At 37.0% G+C, this 18,187-nt stretch overlaps 1 protein-coding gene across 3 annotated transcripts in view; it reads left to right on the forward strand.

The window, feature by feature from the left end:
• SLCO1B3 (solute carrier organic anion transporter family member 1B3) overlaps positions 1–17,940 on the forward strand; it is a 110,753-nt gene extending 92,813 nt beyond the window's left edge. For all 3 annotated transcript variants that reach the window (XM_031001151.3, XM_055358077.2, XM_055358078.2), the window contains 2 exons: positions 839–956; positions 15,537–17,940. In XM_031001151.3, the coding sequence (XP_030857011.2) occupies positions 839–956; positions 15,537–15,780 (362 nt within the window). In that variant the 3' untranslated portion in view covers positions 15,781–17,940. The remainder of the gene's footprint in view (positions 1–838; positions 957–15,536) is intronic.
• The last annotated feature ends 247 nt before the right edge of the window (positions 17,941–18,187 follow it).

Below are 18,187 nucleotides of genomic sequence, written 5' to 3' on the forward strand. Positions count from 1 at the left end.
AACAACATATGTCTCCCTGGAATGCCGCACAGTCATTGAAATCAGGCACTACAAATAAAAATTGATTTTGGGACAGACCACTGAAAATATATGTACCATTTTGCACTAACAGACCACTAACAGAAACAAAATTTAGCAACAGAGACCCTAACCTGCAACCCAGGCTGCTTTAGGAGGTATTAAAAAGTGCATGAAATCAATGGAGAGAAAATGCTGAATTGTGGGCTCTAATGGCACTAAGAAAGAGAGAACTGGGCTCTGAGCCTAGAAGGAAGTAAAACTGGCCAATAGCTGAGCACCCCTTGAAGCTGGGCCTGAACTTCTTTGGGGAGGGAATCCTGGTGTAAGCATTTACTTTTTAATTATCTTAAAATAGTATTAAAATCTCCTGCCTTTACAGCAGTTTAGATGAGAGCTTTTCCTTTTCTCAAGAAGTTATAATTTAACTGTCAGTAATCCAGCCATTCTTGCCTAAGAAAAATTCCATATGAACCAACATAACTTTCATGTTTTACTAACAACATTCCCCTTTTTACCAATCAGGCTTAAGTTAATAGGTATTGTAGGAAGAACAGAGTATATAGGCATATAATACTCTTTCTTCCCTCTGTATATAGGGAGAGAAGAGTAGATCAAATACATCTGTGACATTACCATATGATTTAAGCCTTTGCCATTTCTAATAATTTTGATTCCTGGGTGGATGTAGGCCAAACCAATGGAATAATTTTCCAAAACTTTAAACTTGTATTAATCCAAAATGTGTCAATATAGACTATCGCTCAGTTACATTTGAAGCATTTCACTTGGATTGATATCTTTTTATCTCACGTTGCAGGAGGAATTCTAGCTCCAATATATTTTGGGGCTCTGATTGATAAAACATGTATGAAGTGGTCCACCAACAGCTGTGGAGCACAAGGGGCTTGTAGGATATATAATTCCGTATTTTTTGGGTAAGTTGTCATAAACACATTTCATTAATAGATTTTTTCTTTGTCTATGTTAATGTCTAAGATATAGCATTTTTAGTGTGATCATGATATTAATGATAGCTACCATTTAGTGAACAATTACTTTGTATTCACTATTGTATCAAGCATTCTGGTATCTCATTTTAATACTCATAGAAACGGTAGGAATTGTATATATTCCTCCTTTTTCCTTAAATATGAAGAAAACAAGATTGAAGAATAATGAGTAACTTGTCAAAAATTGCACAACTAAAAGAAATACAGCTAGGATTTGTACTTGAGTCTCTTTTGATTACAAAGCTCTCTCCCACTGGCTTTTCCAGGAAGACACAGAATGACCAGCTGCAGCTCTGGTTATATGGTAATTGAGGAAAGAATTGGAAAAACAAAGTTTCATTACTCTTCTATTCATAGGCAGAAGTATCCTGCAAGTGACATTAAGACAACTAGATTATCTGGAAGAAACAAAAAGCTGCTGCAATTGTACCTTACCTCTTATAGAAGCATTAATTTGTAATTTATATATTGATCAATATATAAATTTGATTTCTGAAACTATAAGTATTAGAACTACTCATAGTAGAATTTCTTTTAATTAGCTAGGAAGAATAAATGTAAGTATGACCCAAATGCCTGAAAGTATAATAGAAAAATAATGGTGAAAGGATTTATATTGCTTTGTGTATATACCCAATAATAGGACTGATGGGTTGAATGGTAATTCTGTTTTATGATCTTTGAGAAACCGTCAGACTGCTTTCTACAATGACAGAACTAATTTACATTCCCACTAGTAGTGTATAAGCGTTCCCTTTTCTCCACTACGTCTTCAGTATCTGTTATTTTTTGACCCACTAAAAATAGCCATTCTGACTTGTGTGGGATGGTATCTGAATGTAGTTTTGGTTTGTAGTTCTCTAATAATTAGTAATGTTGAATCCTAATTGAACTAATGCATGAACAGAAAACCAAATATCACGTGTTCTCCCTTGTAAGTGGGAGCTAAACATTAAGTACATATGGACACAAAGAAGGGAACAATAGACACTGGAGCCTACTTGTGGGTGGAGAGTGAGAGGAGGGTGAAGAAACAAAACTACCTGTAAGTGACTATGCTTATTTAAAAAAGAGAAAGAGAACAAGAACAGATAATAAAATATTTTAAAAACTGCATTACACAACATATTGTAAGCAAAGTTCAACAGCAAGGGGTAAATTAGAAGAATTTATAATTCAGACATAGACACAACCAAATGTCCTATGTATATAAGGATCTCTTAAAAATCTACAAAAACAGGCCAGATGCAGTGGCTCACAACTGTAATCCTAGCACTTTGGGAGGCTGAGGCAGGCAGATCACTTGAGACCAGGAGTTCGAGACCAGACTGACAATCATGGTGAAACCTTATCTCTAGTAAAAATACAAAAAAAAAAATTAGCCAGGCATTGTGGTACATGCCTGTAATCTTAGCTACTTCAGAGGCTGAGGTGGGACAACTGCTTGAACCTGGGAGGTGGAGGTGGCAGTGAGCTGAGATCACCAACTGCACACTCCAGCCTGGGTGACAGAGCAGGACTCCATCTCAAAAAAAAAAAAAAAAAAAAATCAATGCAAACATCAAATGCTAGCAAGAATGGGAAACAACAGGAATTTCCTGTCATTGCTGGAGGTGATGTAAAATGGTACTGGAGTGTTGGAAGACAGTGAAATTTTCTTACAAAGCAAATAGAGTTATTGTACGATTAAGCAATCATGCTCCCAGGTATTTACATAAATTAGTTGGAGACATGTCCACAAAAAACCTGTACTTGAATATAAAAAAGTGGAAGCATTGAAGATGTCCTTCAGTAGGTAAATGGATAAGTAAACTATGTTACATTCATATAGTGGAATATTAGTAATCAATGTATTAGTCTATTCTCACACTGCTATGAAGAGCTACCTGAGACTGGGTAATTCATGAAGAAAAGAGGTTTAATTAACTCCCAGTTCCACAGGCTTAACAAGAAGCATGACTTGGAGGCCTCAGAAAACTCACAATCATGGCAGAAGCCTAAAAGGAAGCAAGGCATGTCTTCTCCTAGTGACAGGAGAGAGAGAGGGAGAGAGCAAAGGGGGAAGTGCCACACACTTCTAAACCACCAGACCTCATGAGAACTCACTCACTATCTTGAGAACAGAAAGGGAGAAATCCACCCTCAAGATCCAATCACCTCCCACCAGGTTCCTTCTCCAATTCAACATGAAATTTGGGCAGAGACACAAACCCAAACCATATCTTTCAACCCCTGGTCGTTCCCAAATCTCCTGTTCTTCTCACATTGCAAAATAAAGTTACCCTTCTCAACAGTCCCCATGTCTTAACTCATTTCAGCATTAACTCAAAAGCCCACAGTCCAAAGTCTCTTCTGAGACAAGGTAAGTCCCTTCCACCTATGAGCCTATTAAATTTTAAAAAGTTAGTTACTTCTGGCCAGGCGCGGTGGCTCATGCCTGTAATCCCAGCACTTTGGGAGGCCAAGGCGGGTGGATCATGAGGTCAGGAGATTGAGACCATCCTGGTTAACACGGTGAAACCCCATCTTTACTAAAAATACCAAAAAATTAGCCAGGCGTTGTAGTGGGTGCCTGTAGTCCCAGCTACTTGGGAGGCTGAGGCAGGAGAATGGCATGAACCCAGGAGGTGGAGCTTGCAGTGAGCCGAGATCACACCACTACACTCCAGCCTGGGCAACAGAGCGAGACTCTGTCTAAAAAAAAAAAAAATAGTTACTTCCAAGATACAATGGGGGTACAGGCATTTGGTAAATACTCTTATTCCAAATGGGAGAAATTGGCCAAAACAAAGGGGTTACAAGCCCCATGCAAGTTCAGAACCCAACAGGGCAGTCATTAAATCTTAAAGCTCCAAAATGATCTCCTTTGACTCCATGTCGCACATCTAGGGCACAATGATGCAAGAAATTTGTGCCCAAGGCTTTGGGCAGCTCCACTCCTGTGGCTCTGCAGGTACAGTCCCCAAGGCTGCTTTCATGGGCTGGTGCTGAGTGCCTGCAGCTTTTCTAGGCACACAGTGCAAGCTGTTGGTAGATCTACCATTCTGGAGTCTGGAGGCCAGTGGCCCTCTTCTCATAGCTCCACTAGGTAGTGCCTCAATGGGAACTCTGTGTGGGAGGTCCAACCCCACATTTTCTCTCTGTACTGCCCTAGTATAGGTTTTTCATGAGGGCTCCACCCCTGCAGCAGACTTCTGCCTGGACATCCAGGCATTTTTTTTTTTTTTTTTTTTTTTTTTTTTTTCCTTGAGACAGTGTCTTGCTCTGATGCCCAGGCTGGAGTGCAGTGGCATGATCTCAGCTTCTCATAACCACCGCCTCCTGGGTTCAATCAATTCTTGTACCTCAGCTTCCTGAGTAGGTGGGACCACAGGCATGCACCACCACACCTGACTACTTTTCATGTCTTTAGTAGAGATGGGGTCTCACCATGTTGGCCAGGCTGGTCATCCAGGCATTCTGATACATACTAGGAATAGGTCCCAAACCTCAACTCTTGCTTTCTGCCCACTCATAAGCCCAACACCATGTGAAAGGCACCAAAGCTTGGGGCTTGCACCCTCTGAAGTCATGGCCCAAGCTGTACCTTGACTCCTCTTAGCCATGGCTGGAGCTGGAGTCAGTGGGAAATAAGGTGCCATCTCCCAAGGTTGCACAGGGCAGCAGGGCCCTGGGCCTGACCCACAAAACCATTTAACCCTCCTAGGCCTCCAGGCTGGTGATAGGAGGGGCCTCCATGAAGGTCTCTAAAATGTCCTAGAGATATTTTCCCCACTGTCTTGGCTATTAACATTTGGATCCTCTTTACTTATGCAAATTTCTACAGCAGGCTTGATTTTATTCTCAGAAAATGAGTTTTTCTTTTCTACCACATGGCTGGGTTGCATATTTTCCTAACTTTTATGCTCTGCTTCTCTTTTAAATGTAAGTTCCAGTTTCAGATAATCTCTTTGTTCACACATATGAGTAAACACTTTTAGAAACAGCCAGGTCACATCTTGAATGCTTTGCTGCTTAGAAATTTCTTCCACTAGATACCCTAAATCATCTCTCTCAAGTTGAAAGTTCCACAGATCTCTAGAGCAGGGACAAAATGCCACCAGTCTCTTAGCTAAAGCATGGCAAGAGTGACCTTTACTCCAGTTCCCCGTAAGTTCCTCATCTCCATCTGAGACAATCCTGAACTTCGTTGTCCATATCACTAGCAGCATTTTGGTCAAAACCATTCAACAGTCTCTAGGAAGTTTCAATCTTTCCCACATCTTCTGTCTCCTTCTGAGCACTCCTAACTGTTTCAACCTCTGCTCGTTACTCAGTTCCAAAGTTGCTTCCACATTTTCATGTATCCTTATAGCAGTGTCCCACTCCCAGTACCAATATTCCCTATTAGTCTGCCTCAGAAAACTTACAGTCATGGTGGAAGGGAGAAGCAAGTCATGTCTTCTCATTACAACAGGAGAGAGGAAGTGTAAAAAGGGAAGGACTACACACTTCTAAACCATCAGATCTGGTGAGAACTCACTATCATGAGAAAAGCAAGTGGGAAATCCACCCCCATGATCCAATCACCTCCCACCAGGCCCCTTCTCCAATATAACATGGGATTTGGGCAGGGACAGAAATCCAAACTATATCAATCAATAAAAAGAAATGAGCTATCAGCCTACAAAAAGAAAAAAATGAAACTTAAACTCATATAGCTAAATAAAAGAAGGCAGTCCAAAAAAGCTTCAGATTGTATAATTTTAACTGCGTGATCTTGTAGAAAAAGCAAAACAATGGGCGACAAAATCAGTAGTTTCTTGGGGCTCAGTGTGGGGAAGGTGGGATGAGTAGGCCTAGCACAAGGGATTTTTAGGGCAGTGAAACTATTCTATATGATATTGTAGTACTGGATCATGACATTATGCATTTGCCAAACCTATAGAACTTTACAACATAAAAAGTGAACTCTAATGTAAAATATGCATTTAATAATGTATCAATATTTCTTCATCAATTTTAACAAATGTGCTATACTAATACAAGATATTAATGATAGGAGAAACTGTGTACCTGTTGGGCAGGGAGATCTCCATACAGTTTTCTGGTAAAACTAAAATTGCTATAAAATATAAAGACAAAAAAATCATGAAACATTTTTCAAAGAAGAAGTCACTAATGGTTATGAAACCTATAAAAAGATTGCAGCTCTGTTATTATCAATTATGTTATAATTGTTCTGTTATTAATGAATAAGAACATGAACATCATCTTGATAATAAAAGAATTATAATTAAAAATCACCCAGATTGTCAACAATCAAAAATGTTGCTTGAAGACTGTGTTGGCAAAGTATATAACTTTGAGCCAACAGCAATACTTCTAGGAATTTATCCTAAAGATATCTATACTCCCAAAATACTGAAAACAAAGTAAGAAACAATCAAGAAGATATCAATTAAATTAATAATGTGCATGCAGGCAAATGAATATTCTGAGTTCTTAAAAAAAGGAAAAATCTTTTTACTTACTAATATGGAAGCCTATTCGCAATGTATTGGTATATTCACATATATATTATGTGAAAAAAGGAAGCATTACATGAAAAATGTGTGTGGAATATGCTATTATTTATGTAAGGTGGGGAATATTTCTTAGTTCAGGTTAGATCTCTGGTGAAAACTCCCTGGATCTAATTTACTAAAAGAACTTTCTTCTACTTAATGTGTAAATTCACTGTCTAACATCCCCAACAAGTAATGATCCAGATTTTTCTGGAATTACAGTAAAGCAGCATTCACCAGCCCACAGACATTCTCTTAAATTTAAAATAATTATAGAAAATCTTTCCCTAAATGGGAGATTTCTTTTCTCCCTCCCTCCCCTTCCTTCTTTCCTTCCTTCCCTTCCTTTCTTCCTCCCCCCTTCCCTTCCCCTTCCTTCCCCTCCCTTCCCCTTCTCCTTCCCCTTCTCCTTCCCCTTCCTCTTCTCCTCCCTTCCCTTCCCTTCCTTTTTTTTTTTTTTTTTGAGAGGAGCCCCACTCTGTCATCCAGGCTGGAGTGCAGTAGCAAAATCTTGGCTCACTGCAACCTCCGACTCCTAGGTTCAAGCAATTCTCTTGCCTCAGCCTCCTGAGCAGCTGGGATTACAGGCGCCCGCCATTACGGCAGGCTAATTTTTTTGTATCTCTACTAGATACGGTTTCGCCATGTTGGCCAACCTAGTCTCAAACTCCTGACCTCAGGTGATCCGTCCACCTCAGTCTCCCAATGTGCTGGGATTACAGGCGTGAGCCACCACTCCCGGCTGGGAGATTTTATTTCTATTTATAAAAGTATGGAAAAAAATAACAAAGCAAAACTTAATAAATTTACTTTAAGAAAACATTTATTTTAATTGAAATCATAATTCATTTTAAGGACAACTGGCAAGATGCTCCCCGGAATCTCCCTGAAGCAATAATCACCAAGTCCAAGCATTAGCATAACATTTTGAAATGGTGATACTTGAGTTACGTTAGTTTCAGTATGAAAAGGCCACTAAAACATTGTTTTAAAAACTGTACTACTTCTTTTTCCTTCAGTAAAGGTTTAGGTAAAAGTAAAAGGAAATGAAAAGTGGAATTTTAAAGTATAATAAATTTAAAAAAGGGCAGTTCGTTTGCCAGTTAATACACTGAAAATTAAATAATTATCTTATGATTTTTAATAGATTTTATTTTTTAGAATAGTTTCAGAATCACAGTAAAATTGAGGAGAAAGCACAGAGATTTCCCATATCTTGCCTGCTCCCGCATGCATGCATAGCCTTCCCTATTATCAGTATCTCCCATCAGGATGGTACATTTGTTACAATTGACAAACCAGATTGACACATCTTTATCACTCAGGATCCACAGTTTACATCAGGTTTCACATTTAGTGTTGAACTTTCTGTGGGTTTGGATGAATGTAAAATGATACATATCCACCACTGCACTATCATAAAAAGTAGTCTTGCTGCCCTAAAAATCCTCTGTGCTCTGCCTGTTCATCCATCCTTTCCCAGTAATCCCTGGATCCCTAGAAACCAATAGTCTCTTTACTACTTCCACAATTTTGTCTGCTTCAGATCATATAGTTGGAATTATACATTGTGTAGCCTTTTCAGAGTAGCTTCTTTAACTCAGTAATATGCATTTAAGTTTCCTGTACTTGTTTGTATTGCTTGATGGGTTATTTCTTTTTAGCACTGAACAATAATTGATTGTCTCAATACACCATAGTTTATACATTTGCCTACTGAAGGACATCTTGATTGCTTCCAGGTTTTGGCAATTATAAATAAAAGTTAATAACAAAAGATATCCATGTGCCAATTTTTGTATAGATACAGGTTTCAACTTCTTTGTGTCAACACCAAAGTGAAATTACTTGATCATATGATAAAAATATGTATAGTTTTATAAGAAATTGTCAGACTGGCTTCAAAAGTGGCTGTATCATTTTGCATTTTGACCAACAATGAATGAGAATTTCTGTTGCTCCACTTCCTTATCCACATCTAATGTCTAGTGTTCTGGATTTTGGCCATTCTAATAGGTATGTAGTGGTATCTCATTGTTGTTTAAATTTGCATTTCCTTGATTTCCTTGATGACATAAGATGTGAAGCATCTTTCTTTTTTTTTTTTGAGACAGAGTCTCACTCTCTCGCCCAGGCTGGAGTGCAGTGGCATGATCTCGGCTCACTGCAAGCTACACCTCCCAGGTTCATGCCATTCTCCCACCTCAGCCTCCCGAGTAGCTGGGACTACAGGCACCCGCCACCACACCTGGCTAATTTTTTTTTTTTTTTTTTTTTTTGTATTTTTAGTAGAGACAAGGTTTCACGATGTTAGCCAGGATGGTCTTGATCTCCTGACCTCGAGATCCGCCCACCTTGGCCTCCCGAAGTGCTGGGATTACAGGCATGAGCCACCACGCCTGGTCATGAAGCATCTTCTTATATGCTTATTTGCCACCTCTAAATTTTTTGTGGGGAGATATATGTTAAAGTCTTTGGCCTACTTTTTAACTTTTTTTATTGTTGAATTTTGACAGTTCCTAATATTTTTGAAAACAGTTATTGAATATGCCTTTTGAAAATATTTTCTCTCAGTCTGTGGCCTCTGACTCTCATCTTATCCTTTTGACAGTGTCTCTTACTTTCTCAGAGCAGAATTTTTTTGTTTTGTTTTGTTTTGGAAATGGATCTCGCTCTGTTGCCCAAACAGGAGTGCAGTGGCACCTTCTTAGCTCACTATAACCTTGCATTCCTAGGCTCAGGGGATCCTCTCACCTTAGCCTCCTATTGATGTGATCATGTGATTATTTTTCTTAGTTAGTCCATTAATATGATGAATTATATAAATGATTTGTGAATGTTGAACCAGTCTTCCAAACCTGGAATATATGCCTGGATAACTGTTTTATTCAGAAGTTTTAAATTGTAATGAAGTCCTCTTTGTCAATAAGTTCTTTCATGGATTGTGCTTTTGCTGTTGCATCTGAAAAGTCATAACCGAATCCTAGGTTGCTTACTCCTGTGTTACGTCCTAGGAGTTTTATAGTTTTGCATTTTACGTTTTGGTTTGTGATTCATTTTGAGTTAATTTTTGTGAAGCCTAAATTCATTATTTTGCATGTGGATATCTAATTGTTCCAGCACCGTTTGTTGCAAATACTATATTTTCTCCATTGTAGTGCCTTTATGTTTTTCTACAGATCCATTGACTGTATTTAAGTGGGTCTATTTCTGGGCTACTTATTCTTTCCACTTACCTATTCGTATATTATTTTACCAAAGTCACACTGTCTTGGTTGCTGTAGCTTCATAGTAAGTCTTGAGGTCAGGTAGTATCAGTCCTATTATTGTGTTCTTATACTTAAGTATTGTCTTGGCTATTTACCATCTTTTGCCTCTTCACATAAACTTTAGAATTAGTTTGTCAATATCCACAAAATAACTTATAGAGATTTTGATTGGGCTTGCATTGAATCCGTGTATCAAGTTGGGACAAACTGACATCTTGACAATATTGAGTCTTACGATACTGTACATGAACATGGAATATCACTTCATTTTTTAGTGCTTCTTTGATTTCTTTCGTCAGAGTTTTATAGTTTTCTGCCTATGCCTTTTGTATATATTTTGCTAAATTTATACCCAATGTTTCATTTTTGGGGGTGTTAACGTAAATAGTAATGTGTTTTTAATTTCAAATTCCACTTGTTCATTGCTGATTTATAGGAAAACCTTTCACTTTGGCATATTAATCTTATATCCTGCAACCTTGTTATAACTGCTTGTTAGTTCCAGTAGTGTTTTTGTCTATTATTTGAGATTTTCTACATATACATATGCAAACAAAGGTAGTTTTATTCCTTCCTTTCAATCTGTATATATACCATTCCCTTTTCACTTTTTTTTTAATCACATGGACTTTCTGTGTACCATGTTGAAAATTAATGGTGAAAAGGGACATTCTTGGCTTGTTCCAACCTTATCAGGAAAGCTCGGAGTTCTTCACCATCAAGTAAAAAATGTGTAGAATTTTTGGTGTATATGTTTTTAATCAGGTTGATAAAATTCTCCTCTATTCCTAGTTTAATGAAAGTTTTTGTTCACAAATGGTTGTTTGATTTTGTCAAATGCATTTTCTGTGTCTATTGATGTGATCATGTGATTTTTTTCTTCTTTAGCGTGTTAATATAATAAATTATATAATTGATTTTTGAATGTTGAACTGGTCTTGTAAACCTGAAATACATTCCACTTGGTTGTGGTGCCCAAATTGTTAATGCAATGTCAAATTCAATTAGCTATTTTTGAGAACTTCTGCACCTGTATTTGTGAGATGTATCGCTCTGTAGTTTTCTTTTCTTGTAATGTTTGTCTGCTTTGGGTATTAGGATAATGCTGACCTCATAGGAGACAGGAAGTATTCCTGCTGCTTCTATTCCTCTGTAGGAAATTGTAATGAATTGGTATAAATTCTTACTTAAGTGTTTTATAGAATTCATCCTTGAACCCATCTTGGTTTGGTGTTTTCTGCTTTAGAAGGTTATTATCAATTCACTTCTTTAACAGATATAGATCTATTCAGATGGTCTGTTTCTTCTTGTGTGAATTTAGGTAGATTGTATCTTTCAAGGAATTGGTCCATTTCTTTCAGGTTATTAAAATTGGGGGCATGGTGTTGTTTATGGCATTCCCTTTTGATCCTTTTAAGGTCAATGGGGTCTACAGTGATGTTCCATCTTTGATTTCTGATATTAGTAAATCGTGTCCTCCTTTTTATCTAAATTAGCCTGGCAAGGGACTCCAATTTTACCAATTTTTTTCTGAGAAACAGCTTTTGTTTTTGTTGATTTTCTCCCCTCATGTCCCATTTTAAATTTCACTGTGCCCTACTTTTACTATTATCTTCGGATTACTTTGGATTTAATTTGCTCTTCTTTTTCAGGTTTGCTAAGGTAAAAGATTAAATGATTGATTTAAGATATTCTTCATTTATCTCTAATCCTGCTTTCACTGCATCCATAACATTTGATGTTATAATTTTATTTTCACTTATTTCAAAATATTTTTAAATTTCTCATGAAATTTCATCTTGACCCATATGTTTCTTAGAAGTGTATTTTTTAATCTTCACAGATTTTGAGACTTTCCAATGATCTTTCTGTTATTGACTTCTAGTTTAATTCCCTTGTGGTTTGAGGACAGATATTACATGATTTTCATTCTTTCAAATTTCTTCTATTTTATTTTTATTTTTATTTATTTATTTATTTATTTATTTATTTATTTATTTATTTATTTGAGACCGTCTTGCTCTGTTACCACGGCTGCAGTGCAGCAGTACGGTGTCACTCACTGCAACCTCTGCTTCCTGGGTTCAAACAATTCTCGTATCTTGGACTTCTGCGTAGCGGGGATTACAGGTGTGTGCTATCACGCCTGGCTAATTTTTTTTTTTTTTTGTATTTTTTCTTTTCTTTTCTTTTCTTTTCTTTTCTTTTCTTTTCTTTTAGATGGAGTTTCACTGCTGTCGCCCAGGCTGGAGTGCAATGGTGCAATCTCAGTTCACTGCAACCTCCACCTCCCAGGTTCAAGTGATTCTCCTACCTCAGCCTCCTGAATAGCTGGGATTACAGGCCTGCACCCCCACACCCAGCTAATTTTTGTATTTTTAGTAGAGATGGGGTTTCACCATGTTGGCCAGGAGGGTCTCAATCTCTTGACCTCGTGATCCACCATCTCGGCCTCCCAAAGTGCTGGGATTACAGGTGTGAGCCACTGCGCCCAGCGTTTTTTTTTTTTTTTTTTTGTATTTTTGTAGAGACGGGGTTTCACCATGTTGTTCACCATGTTGATCAGTCTTGTGTCAAATTCTTGACCTCAAGTGATCTGCCTGCCTTGGCCTCCCAAAGTGCTGGGATTACAGGCCTGAGCCACCACACCTGGCCTTAAATTTCTTAAGATATCTTTTATAGACCAGAATGTGGTCTATCTTGGTGAATATTCAATATGAGCTTGGGAAGACTTTGTAGTCTGTTGCTGTTTGATGTAGTAGGTTACATCTGTTATACTGTTGGTTGATAGTGTTGTTGAGTTCAACTATGTCTGATTGAATTTTGCCTGGTGAATCCGTGCATTTCTGATAGAGGCATATTGAAGTCTCCAACATAATTGTGGGTTCATTTACATTAAGTATCCACTTAACATTGTCCATAGGTTCTTAGAAACTGATTTTAAGCAAAACAATACACTATGTACCATAGTAACTATTTTTATACCAATTATCTATGGTGAAATTGGTTTCATTATACAATACATAAATTCACTTTTAAAATTATAATTTCCAGGAACCCGTAGACAATGTTAAGTGAAGACTTACTGAATTTCTCTTTGCAGCTCTATCATTTTCTCCTCACATATTTAGACACTCCATTTTTACATGCTTACATGTTAAGTATTGTTCTGTTTTGTAAAAGGATAATATGATAACTGATTTCTTTGTTATTATGTAAAGACTTTTTTATCCTTCATAAATTTCCTTGCTTTGAAGTCTGCTCTGTTTGAAATTTAAAAATTAAAATAGGTGCTCCCATTTTCTTTTGATTAATGTTATCAGTGTATATCTTCCTCAGTCTAATTACTTTTAATCTGTAGGTCTTCATATTTAAAGTGAGTTTCTTGTAGACTACATATAGTTTGGTTCTTGGTTTTAATCCTCTAACAATCTTATTGTTATCTTTTGAGATGGGGTCTCACTCTGCTACCCAGGCTGTAGAGCAGTGGCTTGAACATGGCTCACTGTAGCCTCAACCTCGTGGGCTCAAGAGATCCTTCTGCCTCAGCTTCCCATGTAGCTGGGAACACAGGCATGAACTAACATGCGTAGCTAATTGTTTGTTTTTTTGTTTTGTTTTTTTTTGTTTTTTTTTTAAGAGATGGGCAACTCTGTTGCCCAGTCTGGTCTCAAACTCCTGTACTGACTTGATTCTCCCATCTTGGCCCCCCAGAGTGCTGGGATTACAGGCATGAGCCACCATGCCTGGCTTATTTTGGTCTTTTAATTGGTGTATTTATATCATTGACATTCAAAGTGATTACTGATATAATTGAAAGAATACTGACGATATTTGTTACTATTTTCTATTTGCTCTCCTTGTTCTTTGATCCTATTTTTGTATTCCACTCTCTGTCTTCCCGTTTTGTTTTAATTGAGCATTTTATATAATTTCATTTTCTCTCATTTGTTAGTTTATTAGTTGTACTTTTTAAATAAAAATTTCAGTGATTTTCCTAGAATTTGCAATATACATTTAGAACTAATCCAAGTTTATATTTTAGTAACACTTTATTAGTTTACAGATTATGAGTACCCTTATAATACCAAAATAACCCTAATTCTTCTTTCCTACCCATTGTGTCATTGCTGTCATTTACTCCACTTACTGTAAGCATACATACACATATGAATAAGCATGTATATTATATATAATTAAATACATTGTTTCTATTATTTTGAAGAAACTGATTTATATTAAATCAATTTAGAATAATTTTTTTATTTAACCTTAACTGATTTCTTCTCTGATATTCTTCCATCTTTATGTATATCCGAGTTTATGACCTATATCATTTTCCTTCTCTCTAACAAACTTCTTTTAACATTTCTTTCAAGGAGAGTCTACTGGCAAAACAGTCCCTCAATTTTTGTTTGTATGACAGTGTCCTTATTTTGACTTAACTTTTGAAAGATAATTTCATATGGTACAGAATTTTTAAGTTGGTGTTTTATTTTTCTTAACAGTTAAATATTTCACTTCGCTCTCTTCTTGCTTGCATGGTTTCTGAAGAGAAGGCTGATGTAATCTTTTCTACTCTATAAATAAGGTTTGCTTTTCCTTTTGGTTTCTTTCAGGATGTTTTCTTCATCTTCGATTTTCTATAGCTTGAAAATAACAAACCTATGCATAGTTTTTCTGGCCTTTATCCTTCTTGGTGTTTTTTGAGCTTCCTGGATCTGTGGTTTGGTGTCTGACATTAATTCAATAAAAATTTTCTGTACTTATTATTTGAAATATTTATTTTGTTCATATTCCCCTTCAAGTATTTCCATTATAAACACTTACGTAGTCCTTCCAATGTTCTTGGTTATTCTGTTTTTTCTTTCTTTTGTCTTATTTTTCTTTGCTTTTTTTAATTGATATAAACTTAGAGATTGTTTCCTCAGCAGTGCTCTATCTAATAATAAATGCATCAAGGCATTTATCATTTCTGTTACAGTTTTCTTATCTGTATTCTTTCATTTTGGTTCTTAGAATTTTTATCTCTTTACTTACATTGCTAACCTTTCTTACATTCTGTCTACATTATCCATTAGACCACTTAACAAATTAATAATAGTTGTTTTAAATTTCCATCCCTGATATTCCCTGACATATCTGGGTCTGGTTTTAAGTCTTATTCTTTTCAGACTGTGTTTATTGTCTTTTAGTACGTGACTTGCAAATTTTTCTTGACAGCCAGACAAAATGTATTGGGTAAAAGGAATTGCTGTATATAAGCCTTTATTAATGTGGTGTAAGGCGATGAAGACAAAGTAGCATCCTGTAGTTCTATGATAAGGCCTCAATCTTTTAGTGAGCCTGTACCTCTGGACTGTGAACTTCAAACTTGCTTCTCAGTTTCTGTCTCCCACTCCTTAGGTAGAATGAGATGGCTTGAGGGGGCTGGAGTTATATATTTTCCTCCCTCCCAAAGGAAGGCTAGAGACAGCTGGGGTTTAGTTTCTGTAGCTTCATATGTTTTTTTTAATAATAGAAAAATATCTTATGCCCCCAGTGAAAATAATAAATAGAATTGTTCTCTTAATATTTGTATGTGTAACTTGTTTTCCTTTCTTTTAAGGTATGCATACTGGGGAGAAAAAAATGTAAGATATTTTACACATTTAAAATAATAATCGACTCTCTATTTTCTCTTTTCACAGAAGGGTCTACTTGGGCTTATCTATAGCTTTAAGATTCCCAGCACTTGTTTTATATATTGTATTCATTTTTGCTGTGAAGAAAAAATTTCAAGGAAAAGATACCAAGGCATCGGACAATGAAAGAAAAGTAATCGATGAAGCAAACTTAGAATTCTTAAATAATGGTGAACATTTTGTACCTTCTGCTGGAACAGACAGTAAAACATGTAATTTGGACATGCAAGACAATGCTGTTGCCAACTAACATTGCATTGATTCATTAAGATGTTATTTTTGAGGTGTTCCTGGTCTTTCACTGACAATTCCAACATTCTTTACTTACAGTGGACCAATGGATAAGTCTATGCATCTATAATAAACTATAAAAAATGAGAGTACCCATGGTTAGGATATAGCTATGCCTTTATGGTTAAGATTAGAATATATGATCCATAAAAATTTAAAGTGAGAGGCATGGTTAGTGTGTAATACAATAAAAAGTAATTGTTTGGTAGTTGTAACTGCTAATAAAACCAGTGACTAGAATATAAGGGAGGTAAAAAGGAGAAGAGAGATTAATAGCCTAAATAAAGAGAAAAGCCTGATGCCTCTAAAAAAAATGAAACACTTTGGATGTATTACTTAGGCCAAAATCTAGCCTGGATTTATGCTATAATATATATTTTCATGTTAAGTTGTATATTTTTCAGAAATTATAAATATTAGTAATTTAAAATTTGAATTTGTGTTTGACTAACAACCTCGATGGATCTTCTTCCAACCTCCCATTAAGATCCTGCAGAAGAAATAGAAATATTCAAATATTGCGAGGTGTAATTGTGAGACAACATATTATAATATGTGTTAAGTTTCTACTGGACCCATGGAAGTGGATTAAGAAAAACCGACTTTAGCTTGAGAAAGCAAAACCCATTGATAAGATGTGTCTTCATTGCATCTGTCTGTTCTCTGGGAGAAGCAAAATCTGTGTTACTTTCTTGCATACTTGTTTGTTTATTCATTGTGCACAAGAAGATATCTTCCACATCTTCACAAGCTGGATAAGAAATAGAGAAAATGAGATCAAATATTTAAATATTGCATTTTCTGGTAGCGATGCAGGATATTTCTTGGCCTCTTCACTGGACTCACAATAGAGGTGCCCTGTTTATTTGGTCTGCCATGCTCAGCCCCTTGTGGGAGGGAGAGTGTGAGTGACCAAGTGCAGGACCATGTGGGCTGTTCTGGTCATCGACACAGAAACAAGCTCTGTGAGTTTCCCATGGCCAGACCAGGTGCGAGTGAGTGAATGCTGGACCTGGGCAACCACTTCAGGCACTGAAACGAGTGAGTTACATGCAGGGCTGGCAGCCAGACAAGGTGCAAGGGTGCTCATGATCCTGAAGCCCCAGAGGGGTTGTTATGGTGCTCCTTTAGTTCCACCGTCTACAGTCTAACAGATGGCAGCATGTTAGCAGCTCAGTTGGCCCCTTGTCTCTTTACCTTGGGTGACTACCCTCTGCCAGTGAGGGCAAAGGCCAATGTGACAGATTTTTCTGGGTACCTGCATTCGGTGGGTTCCAGGCCCTTGTCTGGTGTCCAAGAAGAATGAGGTCACATTGACAGTTGAAGGGTGGTGAAGGTGGAGAATTTTAATGAGTAATGAAAATGACTCTCAGTGGAGAGGGGAGCTGGAGAGGGGATGGGAAGGGCCGGTTGTCTTCCCCGAAGTCCTGCTGTCTGTTCCTCAAATTCAGGCTGTCTCCCCCAGTCTACCAGCTGAGTCTGGAGTCTTTATAGGCACAGGATGGGGAGTGTGTGCTGACTGGTTTCTGAGTATGCAAAAAAGGTTAAAGTGAAGGCACCACTCAAAGGTGGGCATGACAGTATAGAAAACCAATTAAGAAAGAGTAGTTATATCTAAAATAGGTGGAGGGTGGGACCAGTCAGAGGAAAGCCTGCCAAATAAGAAGACAACTTCTCAATCTGGTCTAAGGCTTTAACTTGTAGCCTGGCTTTTGGACTTTAAACTGTCTTCAGCTTGGAGGTGGGGTTTCACCGGGCACCTGCGCCTATCTGCCTAGGCATTTGGCTGTCTCCTGTCACTATCAGGAGCAACATCTCTACTTAGTGAATGCTAGAGGTTGTAGTTTATAATTCGCAATTGGTTAAAAGATGTTTTGTATCAGAATCAACTGTAAAATATATTTTAAAAGAAATATAACTATATACCTACTGTAGAGATTCCAAATTCAAACATGTGTGATATAGCTTGGATATCTTTAAAACATTCCACATGATGCTAGGATTCCTTGATAGACCACCATGGTATAGGAGAAGGTATACCTAAGTGTAGCAAAGTCACAAGAAATTATTACTAGAATATGGGAACTGGCTTGGAAGATATATACGTGTGTGTGTGTGTGTGTGTATATATATATATATATATATCTTTATACCTGTTCTCAGACTGTAATCCTAAGGAAAAAAAAATTAATCACACAAACAGAAATTTGAGGAAACCCACATACATGCTAGGTTTGTAGGTATCATATAACAAATCTGATGTGATCACATGCACACACACATATACACACACACATATAATCATACATATTGAATACAGTGTGATATTTCAATACATGTATACATTGTTTAATAATCAAATCATG

This window comes from Gorilla gorilla, chromosome 10 (genome assembly GCF_029281585.2).
Source record: "Gorilla gorilla gorilla isolate KB3781 chromosome 10, NHGRI_mGorGor1-v2.1_pri, whole genome shotgun sequence".
NCBI lineage: Eukaryota > Metazoa > Chordata > Mammalia > Primates > Hominidae > Gorilla > Gorilla gorilla.